The following is a 23565-nucleotide window of genomic DNA, read 5'->3' as shown; positions in this document are numbered from 1 at the left end:
GAACACGGTGACAGCTAGTTACCGTGTTCTCTGTTGACATTTGTGACCGGCTGTGATTGGACACAGCCGGTCACGTGGTAAAGAGCCAATTTCATTGGCTCTTTACCTAGATCGGGAATCGACTCTGTCCGAGGGACGAGCCTCGTCCCCGATCGCTGCTCTGCGCGCCCCGGGGGCGCGCATTGCAGAGAGAATGAGCGGCTCGTGCTGGAGCCGCTCATGTGATCGGCTGTTATTGACACAGCCGATCACGTGGAAAAGAGAAAAATTTCTATTGGCTGTTTACCTTGATCAGGGATGGGCTATGTCCAAGGGACGAGCCTCACCCCCGATCGCCGCGCTGCGCGCCCCTGGGGGCGCGCAGTAGAGGGGGGAGATCCGGGCGACGTCATATGACGGCGGCCCGGATCCTCACAACCACTTTGCCGACGTCATTTTACATGACGCGGTATGGAAGTGGTTAAAATTAGATCATCAAAAAGTTATTTATTTCCAGTAATTCAATTCAAAATAGATGCGTTACACACAGTTATATTTCAAGCATTTCTTGCTTTTCATTTGAGGAACAGGTCATGCAGGTAGTGAAAACCCAAAATTCAGTATCCCAGAAAATTTAAATATATTACAGAAGACCAATAAAAAATAAATAAATAAAATAAATAAAAGGTGGTGTTGAGGTGTTCTGGAAGCCCAGGGTGTTCCGATAGCAGCCTTCAGCTCATCTGCATTGTTGGGTCTGGTGTCTTATCTTCCTATTGACAATACCCCACAGATTCTCTATGGGGTTTAGGTCAGGCGAGTTTGCTGGCCAATCAAGCACAGTGATACCATGATCATAAAACCCGGTATAGGTACTTTTGGCAGTGTGGGCAGGTGCCAAGTGCTGTTGGAAAATTATAATTTTTTTTATATATATATATATATATATATATATATATATATATATATATATATATATCCCTTAGCGCAGACAGAAAGAGGGTATGTAGCCCATATGTGCCATAATGTCACTGTCTAGGGTGGTGCAGTTAAAAGATTCCACTGTGTATGGCTGCAGCACTTCATTGAGGATATTGAATGCCTCTGAACTGTAAATAAAAGAAAAAAAAAGGCGGAGCCGCCAATTAAATCTGCATCTCCATAAAGTTGGTCAACAGTGGGAAGTGCTCTAGAATTTCCTGGTAGCGGGCTGCGCTGACTTGGGACTTGATAAAATACAGTGGACCAAACACCAGCAGATGACATGGCTCCCCAAATCCTCACAGACTGTAGAAACTTCACACTGGACCTCATGCAACTTGGATTCTGTGCCTCCCCACTCTTCCTCCAGACTCTGGGACCCAGATTTCTGAATGAAATGAAACATTTTCTACAGTCCGTGATGATTTGGATAGCAATGTCACCTGCCTGTGTTGGTCCACTGCATTATCAAGTCCAAAGTCAGCGCAGCCCGCTACCAGGAAATTCTAGAGCACTTCCCACTGTTGACCAACTTTATGGAGATGCAGATTTAATTTTCCAGCAGGACTTGGCACCTGCCCACACTGCCAAATGTACCAATACCTGGTTTAACGATCATGGTATCACTGTGCTTAATTGGCCAGCAAACTCGCCTGAACTAAACCCCATAGAGAATCTGTGGGGTATTGTCAAGAGGAAGAAGAGACACCCTAGACTCAACAATCCAGAGGAGCTGAAGGTCACTATCAGAGCAACCTGTGCTTCCAGAACACCTCAGCAGAGCCACAGGCTGATCGCCTCCATGCCACCCCGCATTGATGCAATAATTCTTGCAACAAGGAGTCCCGAGACCAAGTATTGAGTGCATACTTTACTGTTATACTGTACATTGACATACTTTTCAGTAAGCCAACATTTCTGTATTAAAAATCCTTTATTGTTATGTAATATTCTAGTTTTCTGAGATACTGAATTATGGGTTTTCACTAAATGTAAGCCATAATCATCAAAATTAATAGAAAGAAACGCTTGAAACAGATCACTCTGTGTGGAACATGCCTATATGCAGTAATGTATACGAGTTTCACTTTTTGAATTGAATTACTGAAATAAAACTTTGATGATATTCTAATTTTATGAGATGCACCTGTATAGTGGTGCGCATACGATTTTCTTTCTAGTCCATTGGAGGACACAGGAATTCAGCCATCTGGCAAACAGAAAAACTGCGAGTCCGCCCTCCTAAAACTCCTCCTCTAATCTAGGTCTTAATTTTTTTTTTTTTTTTTTTACTACTGTGCCAGGAGGATGGACGCTTTTTTTTCCAGTTTGCTGGAAATTCTAAACCAATTTTTTGCTAACCTTTTTACTTTGTGAGTAAGGCTGTTCAGGATGATGAAGCAGCAGGCTACCTCGTTATTACACCACTGGGCACCGTTGAAGTTTAATGCCCCATCAGTTCCACTGTGATATGGGTTACTGATGAGGAATGTCGTAATCCACTGAGAAGTGTTGTGTGCCCTCTGTTTCTTGCCATTCAGTGTACAAAAAACACCATCCCGTTGCTGATCCTGTTTGCAAGCACCACTTGGAACTCTGGTCTTCAGTTTGTTCCCACAGCTAGTCAGCTCTGGCAACCTGACCTTCCTCAGCACCAGCTGCCTAAGTGCGCATGTACCTAAGGCCTTGCCTCGGACCTTGGGACTTGTTGCAATATCACTACATGGAAGCAACATGCTTGCACATAAACAGAGTGGACAGCTCAGCCCCTACTACGCTAGTCTTCAGTATCCGCTGAGGGGACTTTTCGGCCACATGCTCTCCACTCTTTCCAAACAAACAGACTTTACACATGCTCCTGGACCATCCTCTGCAAAGTCCATCTCTGAACCGCCTAAGCCCTTCAGATTAGGCCACTGCTCCCTTTGATCAGTAACTCAGATTCTCTCTTTGGAGACTGTTGGGAGTTTGAGACAATGTAGTCACCTGTCTTTACTGCAGAATTGTGAGAACTTTTTCGGAACTTATATCTGCAGTGCCCACTATCCTGCATTTAGAGTAGCCTGCTGTCTACAACTTTGGAAATATTAGAGCTCCTAAAGCTGCACAAATCTCTATTACACTCGCTATTCATTATATTGCTCTATGTGTACTGGAACCACAATGAAAGGGTCCTGAGACCCATCTGAGTGTGCGCTGGAACTGTTCCATTTTGAAAGGGAATTTAGTGAATAGTAGCCTATTCCCACTGTGGAGCCAACAGTGAAGCAACGTAAGGGGGAACATCACTGGGAAGGTAAAAGTATTTATCTTTAAGGATTGTACCAACAAGATAAAGTCCCCCTTTAATCTCAGTTTGAACTAACTGGTTCTGCTCTTCATCCTGTGATGCCCTTAATCTGTTAAACTATGTCACTTCTCAGTGAGATCTTTCCAGTGCTGGGGTAGACCACTGTTTTATAGATTAGTGAAACAAATGTTTGGAGGCCTTATACTTCAGTTGGGATGGCTTGTTACAAGCATCCAGACTCATGTTTCACATAGGTCTGATATCCATAGAGATATGCAGAGCATACTGGTTGCGCTGCTGCGACAATGAGGCCATATCCAGGGAGCATCTATAACTTGCTTGGAGTTTAACGGATGTTTTGGCCCTACACTTGAAAATATGATCAGTAAAGCCACAGGAAGCCAGAGCTTGCTCCTATCGCAACGTATAAGGTTTAGGAAGGGCCTGAATTCCACCGCTCTTCTACTGCTCTGAGGTACCTTTGAGACCCGTTCCTCTTAGGGGTTAATCACCAGTGTTTTCTGTTGACCACATCAGGTTGTGAGTCTTCTCTTCCCTACTTGGGAAATTGCTATTATTTTACCTGTCCTGGTGGCTTACCTTTATGCATATTTGGTGTTCTCTTCTGTGTGAAGTCACCCCCCTCTGGCAGTGACCTTCTATCCCCTGTTCTGAGCTTCAGGTTGATTTTCTCTGTTCTCCCTTTGGTCAGGTTGGTAGGTTCCCCTATCTAATTGGGGGCTCCACCTCACCCAGGTTAAGGCATTGGTCCTCCAGACAGCTTCTGGGCTGCAGGCAATTTACATTGCTTTCTTGCCACCTGTTAGAAGTGGTTGCTGTGTTGCCCACTCCTTTGTTGAACTGCTTTTGGATGCCCTGACTGTATCTCAATTCATGGGTCCTTTAATGGATTAGAAAGAAAATCCGATTTTTGTATTTATTTATTCTAAAAAAAAAAAAAAAAAAAAATATTGAGTCCTATGAGGGACACAGGTGGCTTCCCTCTGTTTCTGCTCATGCTCTTGGCACTGCTTGATCACAAAGAACTGAGGCTTGCTGGCTAGGAGGAGTTCTACCAGGGGCTGGCTTACAGTATTTCTATTAGGTTGGAATGCTAAATGCGCTTAGTGCTAGAGCGTGAATACATTTCAATGGCCAGGATACATTTCTATTCTGGCCAATGAAATTACCGTCCAAGTGCTTGATGCGACTAAACACGTTAAAAAAAAAAAAAAGAAACGCGGCTGTAGGCTTGTTTTTGATGCGGCTTTTCTCCTGCTGGTAGAAAAGCATTTAGGAGAGCTGGGCAAACACCCAGTGTGCATGAGGTCTTAAAAGGAAAACTAATGCAGCCACCACATCTAAGATTTGGCAAGCTGCATTATAAAAATATTTTTTGTTTTTGTTTGGGGTTCAATACCACTTTAAACCTTAACTATATTCAATTACATGTCTGAGGTGGACTCCTACAAAAGGATTCATATCCCAATGTTACTTAATGCTGTTAAAGTTTTCTACGGGAGCATACCATGAGCGTGGTATCTAAGTGGGAAAAAGACATAGGAGCAATTGGAAGAGGCTCTCTTGGAGGTCAAACAATGTTCCCTGAATGTGGCACAGTGCCTCTCGCATCTGTATCTACTCCTGCAGGTTCACTACATGCCAGTGAGGCTGTTCCACATGGGCAGGAGGGAAACCCCCATATGTACTAGATGCAGCAGGGAAAAAAAAAATTACTTACCGTAAAAATCCATTTCTCTGATGTTAATTGAGGGACACAGCTCCTGTCATTCTTGACCATTGGGTTATGCTGCCCCCTACAGGAGTAGGATACAAAGCAGGGGAAAAAAAAAAAAAAAAAAAAAAAAAAAAAACCTTCTGGCTACCCCCATGGGCAGTCCCATGGGGGTATACTACCTCTCCCTGTTATGGTCACTCAGTTTTGTTACAAGCAGTGTCTGGAGAATTATAACTCCACAGAGGGGTGGGTGCTGTATCCATAAATGAACATCAGAGAAGTTGATTTTTCGGTAAGTCAAAAATCCCATTTTCTTTTTCGTTCATTGACAGACACAGCTCCTGTCATTCTTGACCATTGGGATGTCCCAAAGCAGTATTCAACATGAAGGGGTGGGAAACTGCAAAAAATTCCCAAGCATAAACATAGTAGAGTGGGCCTTGACAGGGAAAGGAGGAACTTGACCCATAATGGAATAGGCTTGAACCACCGTCTGTCTGATCCATCTGGAAATATTCGCAGAGGAAGCGGACAACCCTTTGCGAGGTCCACCTGCGAGCACAAAGAGTATCGAGTATCTGACTTCATGAAAGACTCCGTAGCTGCCAGGTACACCGCAGTTGCCCAGACCACATCCAAGGCATGCAAGCCAATTTCCTTTGGATGTTTAGGCCTGGATCACAGGGAAGACAACACAATGACTTCATTTAAATGAAAGTCAGAGACCACCTTAGTAAGGAATGACGGACAGGGGGGAAGCACCACCTTATCTGGTGTTTCACAAGGAGAATGCCACCAGTTCTGACACCCTGCGTGCAGAGGTAAAAGCCATCAAAAAGGCCACCTTCTGGCAGGGGAATCAACCCGAATATTTTCAAAAGGAGGCTTATGTAGAGCTGAAAGCACCAAATTAAGATCAAAGGCAGCAACGGAGCCCACACTGGAGGAACCAAAATGTCGGACATCGAGAAGAAAAGTGCACACCAGGGAGTGTGTGGCCAAAGGTCGTTGGAACGATCGCCAAGGCCGATACCTGGCCCTTAATGGTACTCAAGGCTAATTTCTGTTAACCCCCATTGAACCCCCATGCACCCTAAAAGAGACTCACCATGCAATGTACGTCTTCCACGTACGATAGTAGATCATCCTCGGGAGTGGATTTCCTTGCTTTGAACAACGTAGGAATCCCAGACTCAGACAAACCTTAAGGCCTTGTCAAAGCCAGCGACTGTAAAGCAGGATGGAAGATCGGTCCTTGGGACAGCAGATCCTCCCTGAGAGGAAGCCTCCACGAACGTCGGCAACCAGCTGTACCAGATCGGCGCACCAAGCCCGAGAAGGCCAGTCTGGGGCTACTAAGATGACCGGAATCCCTTCTACCTCAATCCTGCGTAGGAATCTGGGCAGAAGCTTGAAGAGGGAAGTTGTAAATCAGACAATACTGACCCCATGGGACCACCAGTGCGTCTGTGGCGTTTTCAGTGGATCCCTTGACCGAGCCACAAATCTTGGCTCAACAGAAAGGTGAAGAGACGCCAACGGTTCCACCTCGGGAGTGCCCCACCGGAGACATAGCTGATGAAACACCTCTGGATGAAGAGACCACTCCCCATGGTCCAACGCCTGCTGACTAAGGTAGTCTGCCTGGTAATTTTCCACCCTGGGAATGTGTACAGTGGAGAGGGCTGGAACGAACCGTTCTGCCCATCTTAGAATGCCGGCTACCTTCAGGCACTTTTTGTGCCCCTTGGTGATTGACATAAGCCACGGCCGTGGCATTGTCCGATTTAATACGCACTGGGCATCCCTGAAGACAATCTGCCCAATGATCCAGGTACTGATCCAGGTCTGATCGCTCAAAGTTCCAGGACATTTGATAGGTAGTCTGGACTCTTCCAGCATCCAAATTTCCTGAGCAGAATGCTTGCCGAGGATGCCTCCCCAGCTGGACAGGCTGGCATCCGTGGTGACCACTGTGCAATACAAGGGGAGGAAGGATTTTCCCAGCCGAAGAACGAAGCCACCATATCAGGGACTCCCTCGTTCCCCGACTCAGCCGATTCGGATTGTCCAGAGACTAGGGAATCTTGTCCCATTTGGCCAAAATCTCCATTTGCAGGGACCTTGTATGGAACTGTGCAAAAGGAACCGCCTCAAAAAAGGTAAATGCAATCAGGCCCAGCACCCGCATGCAAATCCAGAGGGATGACCATTTGTTGGACAGCAGGAGAATTGCAACCTGCAATTCCTGAAGTTTGTCCCGAGGAAGGAGCACTCTGACTAGGGCCGAGTCCAGAGTCAGGCCCAAATAGTCCAGTTTTGTGGACGGAACCAGGGCAGGCTTCTGAAAAAATCAGAACCCAGGCGAACTCCCGCAGGGTTCGTATTGGCATCTTCAGGTACTCCTCCAGAGCAGATGGAGACTCCACTCGCAGAAGATTGTCCAAGTAGCCCAGTACCGCGATCCCCCGTTGGCATAGCAAAGCTAGCACCGGAACCAACAATTTTGTGAAGACCCGAGGAGCGGAAGCGAGATCAAAAGGGTAACGCCACAAACTGATAATTCTCCTTTCCCACAGCAAAGCGGAGAAAACGCTGGCGACTGGCACATATTAGAATGGGAAGGTAAGCATCCTTCATGTCGATAGAGGCAAGAAAATCCCAGAGGTAGGGATGTACCCACACAAAAAGTTTAGCGCCTTGAGGTCCAGGACTGGACGCAGGTTGCCTTCCTTCCTGGGGACTGTGAAAAGGTTTGAGTAAAAACCCTGAAAAAGATCCGAAATCCGAACCAGGACAATCACCTCTTGAATGAACAGGTCTTGTACCGCCCCAAACAGACCCTTTAACCGGTCTGCGGGCAGGCGCAGATTGGAAGGAAAAAACCTTGCCGGGGGACCAAAGCGAAACTCGATCTTGTAACTGGACCGAATAACTTCGTGGACCCCCTTGTCTTGCACCAGGGAAGTCCACGGGTCCGGAAACAAGCAGAGGACACCCCACCCCTGATATGGGCGAGTGCACATCTTCATGTTGAAGGAGCCTTGTCAGCGGGTCTGGAGAAGCCCGCTCTCGGCTTGCCAGATGAATTTAGTTTGGGGCTGCCAGAGGAGGCCCTGAAAGGCTTCGAACCCTTGTCAGTCGAATCTGGGAATGAAAAAAAAAACTTTTTATGAGCCAAGAAGAAAGGTCCATGTCTACGACGAGGTTCCTTACCCTTAGTAGCCTGTGGAAGAAAGGTATCCTTCCCACTTGTGAGACCTTTAATGTGATCCAGGGTAGGTCCAAACAGATGATCTCCTTGAAAGGGAAGATAAGTCAAGGCTTCCTTAGACATCTGGTCTGCAAACCAGCATTTAAGCCAAAAAAGACAGGCGAGCCATCAGGGGAGCTGCATCCAAGGAGGCATCACAGATAAACTGCAGCCTCTGGACCAGCTGGTCCGCTGGCTCAGCAAAGGCAGGAGGAAGTTGTTCACCCGCCAGGTCACAGTGTTGGAGCTTAGCCCACTCGGTCAGAGTCTGTGACACTAGGGCAATGGTTAATACTGGCCTCATTGCCAAACCCGCTAAAGTGTACATAATGCGGGCCACAGCCTCTGGCTTCCAGGCAGCCAGACCCTTAAAGGCCGGGGACTCTTCCCCCGGGATCATGGTTGCCTTGTTTATTCTGGAAAACAGAGGGTCCACCACCAATGGCACAGTCCAGTTCTTAAGAAGGGACTCCTCATAGGGGTAATGCCTAGTAAAGCGCTTAAGAACCCCAGAAGAACGATTTAATTGTCCCCACTCTTTAGCGACAATTCTGTCAAAATAGGCGGGGACAGGAAACACCTTTTCTGCTCTGGATGGCTTGTGAGTGCCAAAGAGTACCTGCGCCTCCGCCGCAGCTTCAGCCACGTCCGCCATCTTCAGGGTCTCACGCACAGATACAATCAGTGCATCTACCAGCGCCTTTCATGCGCGGTCACAGACGTGGAGGAATCATCCTTACTATCAGAGGATTACAGGCACGTGGTCGCAGACACAGCAGGGTGACCCACGTCCGCGGCAGCCGAATCAGATTCAGGACCTGATGAGACAGATGAGGCAGGAGAAGGCGGGGGCGGGGGGGGTGCTTTTTGCTAGCCTGTCACCCAAAAGCCGTCCCCCACCTGGGACACAAGGGACTCCAGGACCTCTGTCAGTGTATGGGAGGGTCCCGCAGCCTCAGAGAGGGGAATCCGGTGGGGAAACGTGCTCCAAGAAATCCATGAGTCACCCACAAAAAGTGTAACACACGGCTACGGTACAACCCCCACCGCGCTGGCAGCACCACCCGGTCGCCAAGCACAAGGCACAGAGCGATCCTCAGCAGAGGGGGAGAGGACCCCACCAGACTCACCACCCGCCCACAAAGGCACCTGCAAGCACCCAGAAATTCTGCACTACACGCGCAGCGATCAGGAAACTAAATGATTCAGGAGTCAGCAGCAGGGATAAGGAGGGGCTCCCACCGCCAAAAACGCCGCCCACAGGGCTTCACTGTCATGGCCGCCGCTATTTGCAATGGTAAACCACAAGAAAATGGCCACTGGACCACACAAACATGGCTGCTATGTGTAGGAATACACTGCCTACAACAGAATGGCAGCTCCGCGCAGCACCACAAGGCACAGGGACCTAGAATGGGGGGGGGGGGGGGGAACCAGGCCTCAGCACAGATCCAGGCAGGATGGGACACCCTGGTAAGAGCCCCCACCAGGTACAACCTCCCCCCCCCCCTCCTGCACAATCAATTGTCCGGCCACGCACCCCACCCCTATTGCCATTAGTGCCCTGCCCCCCACCCCAGGAAGGTGGCCAGACCACCCAAAAAAAATAAATCCCCAGGGTATGTGGAGGGGGAGGGAATGACAGGATGAGGGACTTGACAAGGGGGGGGGGGGTGCCTGTGGGAAGGAGGGGAACCCGGGGGGGTTCCAACTGTCCCAAGGAGAGGCCAATGTCCACCCAAAAACCCTCCAGGGGTAGAGGGGGGACATCTACTCACCATACCAGGAACCAGGTGGGCAAAGCTCCAGACAGATTCTCCTCTCCATCGAAATGGGGGGCCGTCGGCCAGGAAGAACGCCGCGACTACAGCCAAAGCCAGGTGTTTTTTCTGCCTAGTGTCCTACTCCTGTAGGGGGCAGCATAATCGAAAGGTCAAGAATGACAGGAGCTGTGTCTGTCAATGAACGAAAGAGAAATATTTTAACACAGGGCAGTTTTGGAAAATTTGATAAGCTCTGGGCTTCCTTGGTTAGACACACCAGGCCTGGCGCCTGTTGACCTTAATATAGCACACCTAATAATTGGCATGGAGTGATAATGATCCTGATATGATGGTATCCTTGGGCAATGAAGGAGTTAAACGTATACATGATTTACTAAGTATCCTATTTTTTTAATTTACGTTTTAAGCTCATTACCAGTTGACTGTTGTACTATAACATTTACTGCTGAGATGCATTCATGCTTTTAAAAATGTATGTTCTAATGTAATGCATTTGATATAGATTCTGCAATGCTGGAATGATTTGTTTATTGAAACTTTATTTGAGAAAAAAAAAAAAAAAAAAAAAAAGCTCAACTCTTCAGACAAACGATAGACATTATTGCAACAGAAAGAGAAAAATAATCTCAATGAGAGGTTCCAACAGTTTTCCACTCTATGCAAAATGAAAGACGTTTTGGCTGGAGATATAATTGAATCATCTATGTTTCTATAAATAAAATTGGTTTAAGGACAGGGTACTTACCAGATTATCAAGCCCATGGATGTGGAGTGTTATAATTTTTGCTCTTTTGTTGGAACTTGTAAAGAAGAACTGGGGTTTGGCTTTGTTGCTGTTTTGTTCTGGATTATGCGTTTGAACGGACGCACTTAGCAACATGTAAACTGTCTGTGCAAGTAGTTTAATATGATTATCGATATCACCTCTGAAAGGGGGAACAAAAAACAAACACGACAGCATTATTTCTGTATCATTCTCCATTGTACTTGTTACATTACATTGTACTTGTTACATTCTTACATTGTACAATGTAACTGCCAACAGATTTGAAAAATTCCACTAACTAGGCTGGGTTCACACATGTCCGGCTGCAGTTTGCAGTCTGGAGCTTTTCTGTTCACTGGTTTAGGTGAAATTCAGGGCCAAATTTTTCCCTGAATTAATACCTGAACCAGATACAAAAATAAAGCAAAATACCCTTTTCAAAACCGCACCGCACCTGCTCTGGACACGTGTGAACCGGCTCTATAGAAAGCCGGTCCCATTCACATGTTATGCAAATTGGATTCGGGTAAAAACGCATCCAATTTGCATATGTGAACCCAGCCTTACACAGAAGTGTTCCAAGCAGAAATTGAACCGTTTAAATCTGAACCCAGAGAAAAAAAAAGGGAAATGTAATGTTCAATTACATATATGTGAACTGTTCTACCTGCCTAATCAATTGAAAATCATGAAATACAACCAGGGCTAATGGGTTAACTAATGGGCACTGATGGGGCAGCACTGAACGGTGGCACTGATGGGCTGTCCACGAAGGAGCAATAAGGAAAGAACAACCGATCAAGCCCGCAACCTCAACCCCAGCTGTCACTGGGAAGATGATATCTGAGGTGGGCAGGCAGTGAGAGCAAGTCATGCTCATCACTGCACCGCCCACCAGCGGAGGGCATCGGTTCGCAGAAAGCAGTGAGTATCCCGCACCAGTAGGCAACAAAGCCGCGGCCTCATGTATCGGCCAGCCCAACCTTAGTCCGCGTGCGGGGGGTTGAGGTCCACATGGGAAGAATCCAGACTGCTGCAGTGTGGCCCAAGCACCAGGACCCAATTTCCAGTCGATACTGCAACCTGGCACCAGGGTTTTGTCGAGCCCTGAACACGACCATTGTGCCAGAGAGCACAGCCAGGTCCTAGACCTCTTTCTGTAGTCTACTGGTCCAGAACCCACTTCAATGTCCTCATTTTACTTTGTTTTCCAAAAACTAGCTGATGAGTTCATCCCTTGCTCTGCCCCACAATTAGCATATGTTCAGGCAGCATTATGCAAAGTATTGGAGTTTACCTAGTAGTGAGTACTTCCCCCCTCCTAAGGCTAGAATTCTGATGTGTAGAAGATTTCAGGAGGCTGGTGTCAAGACAAACCCAAGTATTTATCTAGATAAAAATTGTAATAAATATATTAATTAAATAGTCTTTTTATTCCTACCTGGTGTCCACCTTTGAATTTAAACTCTGGATTTGTCTGTTAATGTCTAGTTAGTGAATCACTACTTAATTCAGCCAGATCTCATGGATGAGGTGGAAATATGGTAATGTACAGATCTATTGAGGCGACAATGCCCCCAGAAGGAGGGAGGCAATATCTAACCTTGCATTTTCCATGCAAAACTTCTGAACCCATAGGAACAAGTTGAGAGTCTTCAAATCCAGAATGGGTCAAGCTCCTCCATTCAATTTTGGAACCATAAAGAGGTTTGAGTAGGAATATTGAAAGTGTTCTCCTGCTGATGCTTTGGCTCACAATCTGTTGGACAGCTGAAAGCAGATTTTCCCTCTGTGTAAGGGAAGGAGAAAGGTTGGAAAGCATGAAGCAGGGAGGAGGTAGAGTGCAAAACTCCAGTTTGTGGCCCATAGAAACAACACTCTGGGACCCAGGCACTAGAGGCCAGCAGACATCCTCCTCCCCTTGAGTAGTGGGGACATTGCATCACTGTGCAAAGGCAATACACAGCACCACAACCCAAGAGGGACACCCACAGTAGGTGAGCTGAGGCTATGGTCTGTTAAGGCTCTGCCAAGAAGACGCCTAAAACACTGCAGTGCCTAATAGTGCAGCTGAGTTGATTAAGGAATCGTTTTGGAAGAAATTATGCAGAGAAATCGAGAGTAAAGACTGGTAAGAAGGTAAGCTTCTCATTTTAGAAGAAATCTACTGCCTAAGTACGCTAACAAACAACTGAGACAAGCTGGGAATGTGAGGGGTTGCATAGGGGATATCCCTGAAGCTATCTGCAAAAGGATTTTACAGTGAGTACATTAATTTCAATTTGCCTGATTATTTGCCTGATTATATACATTCAGGGTTGTCTGATGTTTCTCAAACCTGGCAACGAGAAATAATTAACTAATTGATACTTAGCAGATTAAAATATAGAGTCATCCATTGTAGTACATCAACAAATATTCTACAGAAATGCAAAACTATATGCTATATTCATAGCTCACTGAATATATAAAACATAACCAACTTACCTGTTTCTTATATTCTCCAGACTCACCATCATACCAAGTTCATGCCTCATAATTTCACAGTGACTAGCATTCTCACATAAATAGCGAATAGCCTATTTTGGGGGAAAAAAAAGAAATTACTAGTGTTTGTAGAGCTGACTGGATGCCTTTACTGAGCTCTCCTGCTTTTGTCTGCCGGCTCAAGGCCAGCTGCAGCAAAGATCTGTCCATTTTAACAGAAAATACCTGAACAAACGCCTAGACAATTAGTCACATAACTGGATACTATAATAGCCAATCATTGGCATTTACCACTGCTTAGCCATGAAATTAGGCACCGTGCACCATCTACCCCAGTGCCACGATGCTGAGCTCATTACCTGAAATCTGGGGATAAATCGTAAAGCATGCATGCGCTCCATGTATGGAGAATGCCATTGATGAGCTTCTTTTGAAAATGCTAGCTGCTAGGTTTCCTGTACCATGAACACACAGATTGAAAGCAATCTGGCTCCTGCGGATTACCCTTTATAGTTACATAGTTAGGTTGAAAAAAAAAAAGAAAAAAAAAAAAAGAAAAAAGAAAAAAAAAAAAAAAAAGAAAAAAAGAAAAAAAGAAAAAAAAAGAAAAAAAAAAAAAAGAAAAAGTCCATCTGGTTCAACCAAAAAAAAAAAAAAAAAAAAGTCAAACCTAAATGACTGAAGCAGTAATGGCAGCCTCCATGTTTCCGTACAGCAGACTTCCTGTAGTTGGAGCTGAGTGAAGGTGGGACATGCCGCCAAGAAGGGGATTACCTCCTCGCACTCCTCTCGGCCGCTGGCCCAGCTCTCCAGCATCTCTGAACTACTCCCGGGTTAGCCTCTCTTCCAGAAGGGCGCTCTGGTGCTAGGAAACCCCCGACTCCACCAGAGCCTCCACGTCCCTAAGGAGTGATGGGAAATGCTCCTAGATCTTACAAGTGGGGTACCTGTCAAAATCAGGTACCCTCTTCCCTCAAAAAGTGCCCAATGTGGCAGTGGGGGGTGCAAACATGCGTAGCTTCCCCTTTGGGTTTTGGCGTCTGTTCTTAGGCAGGACTTTTACTTTTAAAATGTATAGATTTCCAAAAAGGATGACCTAAAATTAGAAATGGAAAGTCAATGCATTCTGTACAAGTATTTATTAATTTTTTTCTCCCCCTTTTTTAAGGGCTCTTTCACACCAGCAAGCCATGCATATCAAGGTCTGCTGGCGTGCGCTGGGAGTCACAACACCAATCCCATCACATCAATATGTTTCCCTTTTATCACAGAACGTATGACATGTAATACAGTTCTATGCACCACAGTGGTGTTGCAATGCAGTGGTTCACGTTGCAACCTACTGCACTAGGAAAAATAAAATTACTTTTTTTAGTTCACACCACATGAAACCATTTCCCCTTTCTTGCAGTGGGGCTGTACTTTAAATAATTGTCAATGCAGCCCCAGTGCATCTAGTGTTGCACGCTGACTATACTTTAATTGGATCAATCCCAGCATTGGATCGGGTGTGATAAGATCAACTCACTCTCCACTAAGATAGTTCCCACAGTCTATCTGCATGTCCCCCTCAATGATTACATCCTAAGATATACCAATTGGATGACACTCTCTTTCAGTACTTTGATCTACTCTCCCCTTGCTCTTCACACCCAGTGTACATCCCATCACTGTGATGCTCCTGTCATTAGAGCGAGACGTCACCCATTCAATCTATACGTGTTCACCAAGGAACTGATACTAACAGATGAACTTTCATGCTACACACAATGAGTGGCCTCATATCATGGAAACGGCATTTCTCTACTGCCATTAAAGTTAGGCCACACTAGGGCTAAGTGCAATATGCAGTCAGCATAGACTCTTGATATTTTTGATATACATATACGGCTATGCAGAGCTGACTTACATATTCCACATACCTCGTTTGGCGTTTGGGAAACTGTCACTTTTATATACTGTGGTCTTCATAAGAGCTATAACTGTATTTGTACTGGCTCTCTTTTAAAGTGGAGCTTCCACTTTTTTTTTAGTCCTTTTGGGGGGGGTGACCAAGTTTTCACAGGTACCCGCTCCCACTTCTGCCCTGAGCGGAAGTTCTCCTTTCCCCCTCCCTCCCTGCAATCTTCTGGGACATGTCAGAGGTCCCAGAAGATTGCCGGCCAATCAAGACGCGCAGCGCAACTCGCAGTGCGTAACCGGCTGTAAAGCCGCAAACTAACAGCTGGGTGCCCAACCTAGTGATGCCGGCGCCGCTGAGACCAGAGGGAGAGGATCAAAGCTACAGGAGACCGCATCGCTGGATCGTGGGACAGGTGAGTGTGTGTTTATTAAAAGTCAGCAGCTACACTTTTTGTAGCTGCTGACTTTTAATAAAACACAGAAAAGGCTGGAACACCACTTTAATATAGTCCAATAACCCTATGCACTTTAGCCATCACTACCTGTCTTATTGAAACCACTTCCTTGAATCACTGGAGGGCTTTACCCTCTAGGACAGGGGTCTCCAAACTATGGCCCTCCAGCTGTTCAGGAACTACAATTCCCATCATGCCTAGTCATGTCTGTGAGTGTCAGAGTTTTACAATGCCTCATGAGGCTTGTAGTTCCGCAACAGCTGGAGGGCTGTAGTTTGGAGATCCCTGCTCTAGGAGAATACAAACCCCCCTTTTTTTGTATGCATCTCCTTGGTTATTAGACAAGTACTCTATTGGTGATATGGTATGCTCATTATGTTGATTAATTACCCCCCACCTTCTTGGTTTTTTTTTGCTTTGACTTATCAGTTACCATTGTTCTTAGCTCCCTCTGTGTTGTCAGTGGGAGGAATAGTTCACCAGCGTTGGTATCAGTGAGAGGAATAGCACCTCATCCTTGGGATGTGGTTGGAGACCTCGGCAAGTTGGAGTTCTTGGCAGAACACTGGAGTGCAGACGCTGTCACCTGTTCTGTGAAAACACCAAGTGGCTGAAATCTCCAATTATTGCTGCTTGTAGAGTCAGCGGAAGGGATGTTGTTGGAGATGTCGGCAAGTTGGAGTTTTTGGCAGAACACCGGAGTGTATAAGCTGCCGCCTGTTCTGTGAAAACTCCAAGTGGCTGAAATCTCCAAATATTGCTGCTTGTAGAGTCTTACTGGAAGTGACGTGGTTGGAGATTTCAGCAAGTTGATGTTTTTGGTAGAACACCGGAGTGCAGATGCTGTCACCTGTTCTGTGAAAACACCAAGTGGCTGAAATCTCCAATTATTGCTGCCTGTAGAGTCAGCGGAAGGGCCATGGTTGGAGATTTCGTCAAGTTGGATTTTTCAGCAGAACACTGGTCCTTGCCCACATACAAGGGGCATGTATACATATGGCTGCGGGCGGCCTTAGCCACTTCTAATTGGTACAGGTGACCTCTCCCAGGCAGGTTCGCGCTATGATCGGAGCACACCTGAGCTCATCCCTAGTCATTACAATGGCATACGCCCACCCGCCTTGCAGCGCTGGGGGTCATTGGTTCAATTCCCAACATTGAGGACAAGGACTGATGTGAATGTACATTATTGCCTCGTTTCCACTGAGCGGATCGGTTCGGGTCGGTACGCTAATTTGAGTGTTTCCATTATGAAAGTGGCCCATACAACCAAACCAAACCGCACCATTCCTGGTCCTGCTTCAGATGTAGGGCCGTAGGAAATGGTACGGTACGGTTAGGGCGGAGCTACTGGCGTCACACGATACATTCCACTGATTGGCGGACAGGAAACCATCAATGCTCACATCAAATGAAAGAGCAAAACAAACACCTCATTTGGCGTAAACCCCGCATGGTCCCTGGTGGCCCGACTTGCAGTGGAAACGCTCACCTGAATAGACCGGACCATTCTAATCCTTCCAAACTGTACCGACCCGAACCGTTCCGCTCAGTGGAAACGAGGCATTAGTATATGAATATTGTCCTGAAACCCCTGTTCCCACACCATGCTGCTTCCCTGACCTGCACAGCGCCCTCCACCACAGCTCCATCCTGATGACTGAGAAGGAGGATGAGCCCCGCCAGGCAGCTCTTGTCATTGATGATCCCGGCTCTATTCCGGGGCTCGGCCGCTAGGCTCTTCAGATGGCTGACCACAGACACGGCATCCATTCTCTTCCCCCTGGATAGAAGGCTGTCCCTGTCAGGTGTCAGGGTCTCTCCACACGTACAGCAACACCAACCCGACCGTTACCTGTTCTAACGTGCAAGGCTACGTACGCCGATTGGTTCGTTCCGCCGTCACATGGTCACACAGCGCTCAGCTGCCCAATCAGGGGGTAGCTTGTGATCTCGCGGCGCTGAGTTTGAATGAGTCTCGTGCTACTTCCTGTCCTGCAGAGAGCTGAGAGCTGCACGGAGGGTCAGGACTGTCACCTACAGAGTGGGGGGATCTTAGAGCTTCCAGTGCTGGTAAGTAAACATTGTACGGTATGCACCCGGTGTAAGCCACTGCTTCCATGTGTCATCCGCACTATTCTGAGGGACCTTGCTGATTTCAGCACACTTACCCTCTAGAATATTCTATTCCAGCTTTTTAAACCTGAACTATTGGCATGTGACACCCCCCCCAAAAAAAACACCCTTGAAGTGTAGTCCCACCCACCAAGCTTGCAGGGGTTAATTTGGTAGTAAACCGTGAAAAAAAAATTTTCCCCCTGTAAGATAAATAATGTGCTAGTATACATCGCATTCACATACTAGCACTTTATGAATTACTTACCTTAGAATGAAACCTTTCAAGGGAGCACTATCACCACTGACAGGGCTTCCATCATCACCCAGTCTTCCTTCTGGGGTCACATGAGTGGCTGGAGCCGCGATGACGTCACTCACACGCGTGTGCGCAGGAGCACATATTTATGGCACAAGCTCTGAAGGTCCAGGCTGTTGATTACTGCAGATCGTCGGGTAATGCCTCCACTGGCAGCTGGGGTGATTTGAATACTGCGCATGTGCAGATTGTCGCAGGCATTACCTGACAATTTGCAAAGTGCAGAGGCAGAATCTGATCGTCAGATTCAGCTTCACTCTCTCTGCGCATGCGTGTCCTGTTGATTACTGCAGATCGTCCGATAATGCCTCCAATGGCATCTGGGCTAACGTCAACATTGCGCATTTGCAGATCATCAGAAGCATTATCCGACCATAAGCAAAGCGTTCTGTAGATTACTGCAGATTGTCAGAAAATGCCTCTGATGGCAACTGGCATGACGTCCACATTGCGCATGCGCAGATCGTCTGAGGCATCATCCGATGATCAGCAAAGTGTGGTGTTCTGTCGATTGCTGCTTTTTGTCAGATAATGCTTCAGACGACAGCTGGGATGGCATCAACACTGTACACTTGCAGATCATTGGAGGCATTATCCGACAATCAGCAAAGCCCGGTGTTCTGTAGATTATTGCAGATCGTCAGAAAATGCCTCTGACGGCAGCTAGCATGATGTTCACAGTGCGCATGCGGGAATGGTCTGAGGCATCATCCGATGATCAGCAAAGTGTTGTGTTCTTTCGATTGCTGCAGATCGTCCGATAATGCCTCAGACGGCAGCTGGGATGACGTCTGCACTTGCGCAGAGGCGGAATCTGATTGCCGATTTCTGCCTCGCTCTCTCTGCGCACACGTGTTTTGTCAATTACTGCAGATCGTCAGATAGTGCCTCCAACGTGCACGCGCAGTGTTGACGTCACACCAACTGCGACAATTTAAAAAAAACCTGATCTGGCAACCAAGTCACAAAGCAGTTATTCTCCTTATACCGCAAGGTGGACCAAGCCAAGTGTCAAATAGATCAAAGTATATGAAGCAACCTAACTGCCTCAAAGATCATTTCCTCTACATCACTTCTCCTTTAAAGAGAAACTACACCACATCTAAACACACAACAAACCATAAACACCATTTCATTCTTTTTTAATATTCATAGCAAACTCCTTCATCCATCCATGTCTCCATGCTTTATTTTGCTGAGAAATCACTGTGAAAAACACCCCCTAGCATTTCTGACTGTGGCCATCTTGTGAAAGGACAGATGATTCATTTAGCATTTACTTCCTGGAACCCGTCTGTCCTTAGCTCAAGCAGGAGGCTGTGATTGGCTGAGAAAGCTGTTCTCCCTTCCTGAAGACTCCTGAGTTGAATGACATTATTTGCCTAGGCCTGGAACCCAGAATGTAAGAAGAAATGTAAAAGGAAAAAAAGTTTAAAACAAATGTGTACTAATGCTAGTAGCATAAGTAGCATAATGCTAGTAGCAAAAACCCATTATAAATGCTATAGGCATATTATTGAGCATTACTTCATTCTTAATGATGAACGCTTGTGTGACCGACCTGTAAGGCCTTGTTCTTGTTGGAGATACAACAGCTTTCAGCTTATTACAGATAAACTGCAGTTCACAAATAGGACAGTAGATGTCACTAATGCTTAATGATATGCTATGCATACTCTATGATGTGTTGTCATTTCCTGTACACTATACTGAACTTGTTGGTTATCTCTTCCTGTCTGTGTTCTTCTTACAATGAGAAAGTGACATCTTTGATATCTGTGTTATGTTCCAATAAAAGAAGCCAGTTCCTGTTTACTCCACACTGTCTGATCTGAATGGACTCCGCTGCACCCAGTGATCGCACTCTGCAACAGTTCTCACTTGTGGCAGTCCTTGCCACCCCTCCGTTGTGTATCACTTTTCCGAGGACAGTTAACAGGCGGCTGAGAGGCGATCTGTATTTGAGCACCACAAATCGAAAACCCTGTTTAATATTCAAAGCAAACTCACCCACCCATCCATGTCTCTATACTTTATTTTGTTGAGAAATCCCTTTGAAAAACACCCTCTAGCATTTATAGTTACAACCATCTTGAGTAAGGGCGGATGATTCATGTAGCATTTACTTGCTGTAATCCATCTGCCCTTAACTCAGGCATGCAGACAGGAGGATGTTGATTGTAGTGTGATTGTAAAGTCTCGCTTTTTTTTTCTCCTAAAATAACAAACATAGTATACTTACCTCCTCTGTGCAGTTGGCTTTGTTTAGAGCAGCCCGGATCCTTCTCTTCTCCAATCCCTCGTTGCTGCTCCTGGCCCCTCCCTCCTATCGAGTGCCCCCACAGCAAGCAGATTGGTATGGGGGCACCTGATCCAAGCTGTAGCTCTGTGTGTCCATTCAGACACAGAGCTGCCGTTTGGCCCCACCTCTTCTCTATCCTGATTGGCTAACTGACTTTGACAGCCATGGGAGCCAATGGCGCTACGGCTGTCTCAGGAGGGAGAGTCCCTGATGGCCGAAGGACTCGTGGACATCGCTGGACAGAAATGGGGTTCGGGTAAGTATTAGGGGGGCTGCTACACACTGAAGGTTTTTTTTTTTTTTTTTTTTTATCCTAAAGTGGAACTTCACTCTCTCAATCAACATGGACTATTTCTAATCCTTATGCCGCTAGCATTAGTAAATAGATAGGAAAGTATATCACATTTACTTGTTTTACTCTTTTATTTTTGCATTTCTTCAGTTACTTCCTGATTTCCATGCCTAGGCAAATGATGTCATACATCCCAGAAGCCTTGAGGAGGGGAGGGAGAGTTCTCAGCTCAGCCAATACCTGAGACGGATTCCAGGAAGTATACGTTACATGAATCTTCTGCCCTTACTCAAGATAGCCATGCCAGGGGGCATTTTTCAAAATGAATTCTCAACAAAATAAAGCATGGAGGCATGAATGGATGGAGGAGTTTGCTTTAAATACTAAAAATGAATGAAGTAGCGTTTTTGGTTTGTGGTGCCCAGATGCAGTGCAATTCCGCTTTAATGCATAGAATGCATTAAGATAAAAAACCTTCTGACTTTACAACTCCTTTAACCACTTCTGGACCGGAAGAATTTGCCCCCTTTATGACCAGGCCATTTTTTGCGATTCGGCACTGCGTTATTTTAACGGACAATTGCGCAGTCGTGCAACGCTGTACCCAAATAAAATTGATGTATTTTTCCCACAAATAGAGCTTTCATTTGGTGGTATTTGATCACCTGTGTAATTTTTATTTTTTGCGTTATAAACAAAAAAGAGCGACAATTTAGAAAAAAAACAATATTTCTCTTACGTCCTCCGACAGTCGCCGCCTCTTCATATTCGTCACATATGGGGTATTAGACTTTGCTCCGAAGGAGTAGCTAGGCAACAGAATATGTTAACAATAAAGCTTTAACATATCCCACCCTCAAGGGGTGGTCCCCTCAGTCAATACCCTCCTACTTCCTGCAACCATATCTCAGTTTTAATGTCTAGCTTGTCAGGAGTGGCTGGCTCTCTCTGTGCTGGGACTTTCTGTCCCAGACTCTTTCTTCTTTTTAATATTTTGTTTGAGTTTTTCTCTCTACCTTTATTTTGCTGTTATTTTGTCAGCGTTAGTTAGTTCTTCGGACGAAGAGGATCATGCGGACTGGGTCTCGGGCTGATCCCCCTGGTCGCAGGTCGTGGGTCAGTGGCTTCCCAGTCTGCCATCGAGCGTTCAGCCAGGTAACGCTCCTGGCATAGTGAACGACCCATCCCTGTTCGGTGCAGGGATGATTGGTGAGGTGGCTACCTCACTGGACGCCGTGCGGTTTCTTAACCCCCATTTTGTGCGTCTTGAATTGCGACTCTCCCTGCCTCATGTGCAGCGGCTTGTTCGCCTGTGCGGGTCCCCCACGCCATGTAAGGTAAGTGTATCTATGTGGGGACCTGTCTGTCTAGGGGGGTGTCAGTCTGGGACTGTGTAACCTGCCTCTATTCACACTGCTTGTCTCCCTATCTCTCGGCTGCATGCTGTGGGCTGCAGGGGGGGGGGGGGGGGGGGAGCTGTATGACACTGTGTGTGTCAGACTGGTCAGTGTGTGAAGCTGTGTGCTGTGGGGCATGTTTTTTGGCATGTTTGGGCACTGTACAGCGATCGCTGCGGCGATCTGACATGTATTCTGATATTGGAATGTAATGTGTGTTTTAATGCACTGTGGAGCGGCGGTTTCGGCGCCAAACGACGCCATTTTGCCTACACCCGCTCCGGCCGCATGGTTTACATGCATGGCGGCCATTTTCTTGTAGCCTCCATAGGCTTACATAGAAGCGCCCTGGCAGCATCACTTCCTCTTTCCTGGAACACCGATCGAGGCAGCAGCAGCGGCGAGGGTCTCCTCAGGTTTTATCCTTCTGTTCTTGCTATCCATTGCCTGTGTTCAGTTTGCATATTCCCTGTGGGGGTCTCATTGTGCTTGAGTGTGGTGCGGTGGGCTGCGCTTGCCGCGCTTGCTTAAAAGGGGCAGTTAACCCTTGGTTGTCTGGCATTACAGGGGCAATGGATTCTCAGGAGGGCAAATTTCCTACAGTATTGGTGGAAAGCCAGGGGACCGCTGTTTCCCCCCCAGGGGGGGATTTAGCCTCTATTGTGGCTGGCCTTGCTGCTCAGGTGCAAATGCTGGTGGCTGCTCAATCTACTAAAAGGCCCAGAGTTGCTCTTTCCTCTGATTCTGAGGGTGAAGGTGATGGGGCTGTTCTGGCAGGGGCCTCCTTATCGGGGTCCCGCTCCTCTCTTGATCTAGTGGGGTCTGAGGTGGAGGCTGAAGTTGAGGGGGTTGATAATTCTCCCCCTGGCTCGCCTGAAGAGCTTGCAATCATGGATGAGTTGATTGCTTCCATTAAGCAAACGCTGCGTTTGCAGGACGAAGTGTGTCCCCCCGCTGCCTTGGCGGCTTATGGGACGCAGAGGAAACGCAGGACGCCGCAGGTTTTTCCCTGCAATGCTGATTTTCAGCGCGCTGTTAAGGATCAATGGCGCGATCTGCGCAAGCCTTTTGCGGTACCGAGTAAATTCAAGCTGCGTTATCCTTTTTCGCCTGCCACTGATGAAAGGTGGTGTGTGCCTCCACCAGTGGATCATGCAATTGCGGTTTTGAACAAAGCCACTGCGATTCCTGCAGAGGGTTCCCCTGTTTTCCGTGATGCCACGGATAGGAGATTGGAGTCTCTTGCCCGTCATACTTATTCTGTTACGGGTTCTATGCTTAAGGCTCTGTTTGCTTCTCTCATGGCGGCCCAGGCGATCGCAAGTTGGACGCAGATGCTTAGGCGCGTCCTAGTGGCCGACTCGGCCTCGCCGGCGACCCTGGATATGGTGGATCAGATCCACCAGGGTGTCATGTATCTGTGTGATGCGGACCTGGACCTGATTCCGTTGGCTGCACGTGTGCACAGCGTGGCGGTGTTGTCTCGCCGCCTGGTTTGGTTGAAA

General features: G+C 46.9%; 2 protein-coding genes across 2 annotated transcripts in view; one reads left to right on the top strand and one right to left on the bottom strand.

Moving 5' to 3' along the window:
* The window catches only part of LOC309549431 (armadillo repeat-containing protein 1-like), a 43814-nt gene extending 26376 nt beyond the window's left edge, over positions 1 to 17438 (bottom strand). Inside the window, exons 1-3 of the mRNA XM_082249722.1 lie at positions 17259 to 17438; positions 13279 to 13370; positions 10771 to 10951 (exon numbers count right to left, since the gene is read on the bottom strand). Of these exons, the coding sequence (XP_082105848.1) occupies positions 10771 to 10951; positions 13279 to 13370; positions 17259 to 17408 (423 nt within the window). The 5' untranslated portion in view covers positions 17409 to 17438. The remainder of the gene's footprint in view (positions 1 to 10770; positions 10952 to 13278; positions 13371 to 17258) is intronic.
* A 162-nt stretch (positions 17439 to 17600) lies between these two features.
* The window catches only part of MTFR2 (mitochondrial fission regulator 2), a 48362-nt gene continuing 42397 nt past the window's right edge, over positions 17601 to 23565 (top strand). Inside the window, exon 1 of the mRNA XM_082249721.1 lies at positions 17601 to 17726. The gene's annotated coding sequence lies outside the window, so the exon portion shown is untranslated. The remainder of the gene's footprint in view (positions 17727 to 23565) is intronic.

The sequence above is a fragment of the Pelophylax lessonae genome, assembly GCF_965119305.1.
Source record: "Pelophylax lessonae genome assembly, chromosome: 3".
Classification (NCBI taxonomy): domain Eukaryota; kingdom Metazoa; phylum Chordata; class Amphibia; order Anura; family Ranidae; genus Pelophylax; species Pelophylax lessonae.
The sequence above is the reverse complement of the archived record's forward strand: the minus strand, read 5'-3'. Positions and strand labels throughout refer to the sequence as shown.